Raw genomic sequence first — 7,183 nt, forward strand, 5'->3', positions numbered from 1 at the left:
AAATCATGTGATTATTTTCAAATTTCTAACCTACTTTAAATAAGTTACATAATTTTTCTTGTGATAGCATTCTAATTTCTTTATGCATTACATAGTGAAAGACTACAAATATTATACTTTTGGATGTAGAATAGTAATTTAATATTGGTTACTATGTATAATTATTGAATATATATCAGATATTGTATATATATCATATATAAAAGTATGTGTATAGATACACATAAACACATATACTGGAATAGCCCTAAGTACAGTATAAACATCGAGGTGTTAAACACGTCTACCTATATATTTAGTATTCCAGATGTAGCTTAAAGGACCAAAGAGATGCATGGAAGAAGAAATGTGCATCTCACCTCCATCACTCAAAATGGTAGAGGTAAGAATCAAACTTCTTATAGATTTGTTATTTTAAGAAAAATATACTCCATTTCTGACAATAAGGAGAAATGTAATGACAGCTGCAATGCAGAATCCGTAGTTTGCTGCTCACACTTGGTATTTAATTACCAGTCCAGCAGAGGTTGGGATGGAGGAAGTACCAAACACTGCTTCATACAGATGCTTTCTATTAATTCAAAGAGGAAAAGTGCTGTGGTCCAAGAACATTCAGACTCTCCCTGCTCTGCTGAAATAAGTGCAACAGAGGGGGCTTTAGAATAATGAAGTAGTGGAGGAAATAATAACAAAAGGGAAGTTTTCCTGAGAAGGAGTAGGAAATGACACGTAAAAAGAGCCAGGGTGAATATCCTTTCTTACCATAGCAAGGAGAAAGCGCACAATCACGAAACTGTAGTAGCCAAATGTGAAGGCCACGGCGATGCCAAATACAAACTGACAAGCACTGGTGAACCATATAACACGCTGTCTTCCCAGTCTGTAAAACACAGCAGTAATAAAATTATGAATAACCACAAACATCTATTTATTAAAATACACCTGTAACTCCAGAGCTTATCTGGGAGTCTGAAGATACTGTACTTAATGCTTTCACGCACCACAGAAACTCTGGATTAGTTATCTGTATTAATTTTTCAGTAATTCCAACTAAACTCCAGAAAAAGGAAGCTCTTTCTTACGGAAGGAACTTCCATCCCACAATTCTTGGCTGGAAGCAATGTGCCGAAGTGGGCATTACATATGGTCACATCCAGTTTCAAGTTTAACTTCTACATAACTAGTCGCAAATTATCGCTCTGTCTTATTTATGAGGACAGTACATAAACCTCGCTTTTTCAGATATTTCATATTAAGTAATGTCTAGTTAATAATTGCTAACAAAAGTTAGCTGTGATAGCATATGCTATCTCTTGCCAAAGTAACAAACGATTCAGGTAGCAATGAAAGGCTTCTGTAACATGTCTTTGTCCAGTTATTTAAAGTTGAATTCTCTAATCAACGAAAATTACATAGTTCCCCTGAATTTTCTGATTGCATCACAGCACATATGCATGCATGTACAAACACAGAAATCCAAGAAGCTAGTATACTAACAGAAAAAAAAAATTATGTCAAATACCAGCTTCCCATCAACAACATAGTAAGTTCCAGTGTAAAAGAAGGTCATTTAGTGAAAAGGAACTTCTATTTGTTTATTTTCTTCCTGTATCTCATTGAGAAAATACACCAAGTAGAGCCAGTTGTCCCTAGACAAGCGAGCACATGCTATCAATAAGAAGCTCATTTGAGGAGAAAACCTAGAAATCTGCAGTAGATATCCGACATTCTATTGAAGATTCATTATATTCTGTCTACAGATGTTCTGTAATACAAAATGCACAGAATCTTTTTTCTTCCCTGATAATCTTCTCTTGGACTCTTACTACCTACTCCACTGGGAACAGCTTTTCACAGATGTGGATATTACGTTTAGCCAGAGAGTTTGAGGACTTCCAGGTGTGTGGCCTCGTTTGTCAGTTTTTCTCTGTGAATATTTGGTACTACATTAGAACAACCCTGGGAAGTGATGTTGTAAATAGGAAGTGTAGTCCAAACAGCCACATGGCATAGTTTTTTCCAGTGCCCTCCTATTTTTCTCCAACCCTGACCTGGGGTCATGCACGTTTGGTCTCTGATCCCTGCCAGAAGAGATCGCAGTGAGTCCCAGCTGGCAGAGCTCTTCTGTTGGGAAATCTGTTAATTGGGAATGGGAGGAACTCACAAACTTATTTCCCACCAGCCAGGATGTGTCAGAAAATAGTAACTTTCAGCTGTAAATTCTACAGTTGTAAATCTGCAACTCAGAATGTGTGTATCATCTTAACTGGCTGTCCACGGATTGAATTAATGGAAATGAGAACAATATGATCATAACCTTATAAATCATGTCTGAGTATTAATTAAGAAAGCTGTGAATGATTTAAAGGGATGCAGAACATATGTTGGAATTATATTCTGGTTTTGTATTAAATACAGTTTTACAAAGCCTTGGATTGGAGGTAGGATTGATTCCATTTGTTCTAAAAGCCAAATTAAAAAAAGATCATCTTTATTTTTTGTTCATATGTTGTAACTGTCACACTGTAACATTGTGCTAATGAAGGAAAATCAGAAAACAACACTCCTGTTCTCCTTTTTCTGTTTATACAGTTAGCTGTGGAATAAAATGTCACCCTCCACCTAACAGAGCTGTTGGTCAACAAGCTCCTTTATAGAGAGGGATAAATAACACTAAACCAGCCTTCAAAGCAAAACACAGGCACATAAACTGCCTGAGACAAAATCAAGTACAACATAGCTTAGGCGTTTGACTCTTATATAGATAGAGGGGCACGTACAACTAGGCGTTCTCTGAGGTAGGAATGTATGTGTTTGTGTTGAGAGAAAAAACCAAGAGGAGTGGGAGGATATAGACATACATCCTGGATCGCACTATTGCTTCTGAGCCCAGTTCTGACACTGGATCTCAGTGTGTGATCTGAGCTAATATCCAGGGAGGATGTGTTGGAGGAGAGCGGGCTGAAGGACAGCTGTCTATCATATCCAGAAATAAAAATCTATGAGAGGAATCTCCTCTCATGTTTTACTGTTGCTATTACTACTAACTATTGCTATTCCTATTAAAAAAGGAAAAAAATAATCTAGGGGCAAATGCTACCTGCACATGGCAATTTGAGGGATCAATGCCTAGAACAATGGATGATATGAAGTAGGGAAAAAATTCTAAAAGCAAATTATTTGCAAATATATTTTAAAATTAGTACTTGCTATTGGAAAAAGAAATTGAGTTAAACATACCTGAACAAATATCCAATATTTGTTCCAAACAATATCCAAACTTCCTGAATTGTGAATACACAATGGATACACAATAAAGGAAAACAACAAAAACAGGTAGATACGCATAGAGTTACTGCAGTCTGAAGTTACAATTTTCAGAGGATGGCACTTTACCTGTCAGCAATGTCACCAAAAACCACTGCTCCAATCAAGACTCCAAGCATGAATGTAGGCTGGATTAATTTTGCCAGCCATTCTCGGTCACAGACCAGATCCCACTGTGTAACAACAGTGCTCTTCCACTTTGTATCATCATAGAGAAATCCATCAGAACAAGAAAATATGGACTTGTTGCCTTTGTATTCATATGACAGATCCAAACTGACTTCTCGTTTGGATCTGCTGCACTGGTTCAGTTCCCAAATTTCTCCATTTTCCAGCTGGACTACAATGTAATTTTCTGTTGATGTCCATAGTGTCCAGATGTCCTCTATACTTGATTCAGAGGAGTTGTAGAAAAGAACACTACTCACATTTCCAGGGATCCCACATAAAAAGTTAGGAGTAACAGCCATGAACACAGATGCTAAGTAATGGATACCACATGACATAGCTTGAAAGACACATGCAAAATAAACACATGCTTGAAATCTGTAAAAAGAAAGAAAAAAGTTTACTGAAGAAAAGCCCTCTCTATACATGAAAAGAATCAACATAATTATTTTGCTAGGATCAGTAAATGGAGACATTATTGAAGTGTCTAGTGGTTTGTTACACAGTGTTGCTTCAATATTAGCTAACCCTGCAGGAGACCATAGATGAGAAAAGTTTTGCAGCAGAAGTAATCTATTGTCAGGAAATCAATGCTGCTCTTAGTCATGTGTTTAGCCATACATAGAGAAGACCATTTAAAAAAAACTATTCTGAACTTAAGCACTTAGTCTGAAGCAACCTTCCACCCTCCAATTCTTCGTAGTGCATCCCCTCAAAATAAGACAACTGGAATAGTTAGAAAAGTTGCAACCTCAGGTTCTGAGGGATAGAGATAAGTGCATCAAATAAAACAAACTAAACACATTACGCCCTTCATGTCACCTATTTTTATCTATATAACTGTATTCCATCTATCTTCCATCTCTCTTTATGGCCTCCGAAAGATAAAGAGAGAATACATGTAGACACACGTAGAGAAAGATAGAATCTGAACAGCGTGAAATGTTTTGAACCAAAACGTAGCTGTAAACTGGGTTGGGTTTTGGCTTAAACAGGGTGTGCAGTTAATCATTAAAGATTGTATCATAAAGCAAACATGGTAAAAGAATGTTTTATGCATAGCTTGAATTTTGGCATTTTAACAGCTTTTAAAACATCCTTGAGATACAAAAGCAAATCTCAGTATACAAATTGCACGTATACTCTGAATTTCAAAAGACTTGCAATGAACTCTAGTATCACTGACTGCAAATTCTAGACAGTTTCTGATAATCTAAACATAAGGAGCCTTTTCCTCAATTAAATGTTAAAATTATGCACGTAATCAGTACAACATCTGTTCAGGAAGAACAACATAGCTTTGGTTTCTCCTCCATTTATTATTTCCTGAAGGCAAATCAATTGCACTAATTTGAAGAAGTGTTCAATGAGCTTCTATACATACATCCTTACTGCAGTAGGTGTTGGACCTTAATAGTATGAAACAAAAAGTAGCTTTTTTTAAATGGTCGGAGGCTATCTCTGCTGAAGTTATAGGAAATGATGCCTAAAAAACAATTGCCTTGAAATGACTTGTGGGAAAAGTCATAGCAATTACAGACCTCGTAACAAATGTATCAGAACCAGTGTGGCCAGCAGGAGTAGGGAAGTGATCGTGCCCCCGTACTCGGCACTGGTGAGGCCGCACCTCGAATACTGTGTTCAGTTTTGGGCCCCTCACTACAAGAAGGATGCCAAGGTCCTTGAGCGTGTCCAGAGAAGCTGGTGAGGGTCTGGAGCACAAGTCTTATGAGAAGTGGCTGAGGGAACTGGGGTTGTTCAGTCTGGAGAAGAGGAGGCTGGGGGGAGACCTTATCGCTCTCTACAACTACCTGAAAGGGGGTTGTGGTGAGGTCGGTATTGGTCTCTTCTCCCAAGTAACTAGCAACAGAACGAGAGGAGATGGCCTCAAGTTGCGCCAGGGGAGGTTTAGACTGGGTATCAGGAAAAACTTCTTTACGGAGAGAGCGGTCAAGCATTGGAACAGGCTGCCCAGGGAGGTGGTGGAGTCACCATCACTGGAAATGTTCAAAAAATGTGGAGACGTGGCACTTCAGGACATGATTTAGTGGGCATGGTGGTGTTGGGTTGATGGTTGGACTTGATCTTAAAGGTCTTTTCCAACCTTAATGATTCTGTGATTCTGTGAGATGCAACCTTCAGAACATTCCTCTCCAAAATGTATCTAACCTAGCCTTGAATTCCCCAAATAAAGGTTGCAACAGTACCTTGTCTTGGACTCTTAAATCATCTACCACCACAATATCTAATTAATTTCTAAACTATCTATAACCGAAGTATTTAAATAGAGTTTTCTGGATACATAACCTTTCCAATTAAACAGTTCTCTTGTATAACCTAACTCCATTCACCACCCTCTTCCTCCTCTGCCTTTTATCTTGTGATTCTTATTTCTTTCCTTGGTAAATGTAAACCCAGCAGCCTATCCTGTCTTTCCAATGGCACTGCTGCTTTTCAGATGCAGTGCTTTTTATCCCCCTTTCTCTTGACAACAGCTCTATTGACTTTTCCATAGTAATCTGAGGAGAGGGTTGAATTGATGAACCCACCACGGCAGCTCAAAAGCTGTCTCTACTTGCCTCTTGAAGACACTGCAAGGCAATCCTCACACAAGTGCTCTGCTGCTCTTTCCCAACAAACCTTGTGAGAGAGATGGTCAAGAGAAACTGAACATAATCACAGTATCCCTTAAGCCTATCAATCCCCTCTCAAGAGAACAGCTTCTTGAGGACTGAGAAGTTATCCATAAATCAAAGCAAGGTTAAACCTGCTCTGAAAACCTTTTAGACTATCTTGGACCGCAAAAAAGCAAAGATTATTCTGAAACATAACCTTTGTCCTCCTATTAATGCAGACAAATATGGTCAGCAATTTTTTTTTGGTTCCTTTTCTCTAGTTTCATTTTAACTGTTCCCATCAAAAGACACAAACTTGTTTTAAAAATAGCAGAGCAAGACCAAATTCAACAACTTGGGCTATTGCTGCAGTATGCAGAATGACTAAAATCATGACTAAAAGACCTCTAGCAAATTAGCAAATTTAATCCCTAGAAGCTGTGCAGTTAATCTTCTACTAGCTAATAAAAAGCAGCATACCTGGAACCAGGATCCCCAGTATCTGTCATTATACATCAGGAAATTGCAGTGTCAGATAGCCCAGTTGGTATTTCCCAGACAGAGGAAGAATTAAACAATTTCAAAATCCCATACTTTCATCTTCAGTTGTTAATTAACTAATTTGTGCAGTACAAGAAATATCACGTTCATCATTTCTCTTCTACCCAGTAAGGGTGAGCAGGAAAGATATATTTATGCCCTTTCTTGTCAGAGCGGCTTGAAAGAAGATAAAAGCTTGTAAGGATACAGACTGAGAAGATGGCATGAACCAATGCACTACATTATTTTTTAAAAACCGACATTCTAAGAATATTACCAAGGTTATGATTTGGATCAGCTCTAGCTAATCTCTGCACTAACTGCTCCCTTGAGAGTTTTATCTTATCTCTTCCTGAACACTTCTTGTGATTGTAGTTCAATAACCATTTTGACCAACTGTTCCACTGTCAAATCTTTCTGTTGGAAAGTTTCTCATTAAAACTAATCTCGGTGTCCCCTTTTTCAGTGTAAGATTATTAGCAGCTTATAAAACATCCTTGTGCAACCTTGAATAAATTTTCCTTGTCTTTTAT

General features: G+C 37.9%; 1 protein-coding gene across 1 annotated transcript in view; it reads right to left on the reverse strand.

The window, feature by feature from the left end:
* Positions 1-3,876, reverse strand: part of SLC22A16 (solute carrier family 22 (organic cation/carnitine transporter), member 16) — a 13,616-nt gene extending 9,740 nt beyond the window's left edge. The window contains exons 1-2 of the mRNA XM_010292143.1: positions 3,397-3,876; positions 763-880 (exon numbers count right to left, since the gene is read on the reverse strand). Coding sequence (XP_010290445.1) covers positions 763-880; positions 3,397-3,833 — 555 coding nt within the window. The 5' untranslated portion in view covers positions 3,834-3,876. The remainder of the gene's footprint in view (positions 1-762; positions 881-3,396) is intronic.
* Between the last annotated feature and the right edge of the window lie 3,307 nt (positions 3,877-7,183).

This window comes from Phaethon lepturus, unplaced genomic scaffold (genome assembly GCF_000687285.1).
Source record: "Phaethon lepturus isolate BGI_N335 unplaced genomic scaffold, ASM68728v1 scaffold5798, whole genome shotgun sequence".
Classification (NCBI taxonomy): Eukaryota; Metazoa; Chordata; class Aves; order Phaethontiformes; family Phaethontidae; genus Phaethon; species Phaethon lepturus.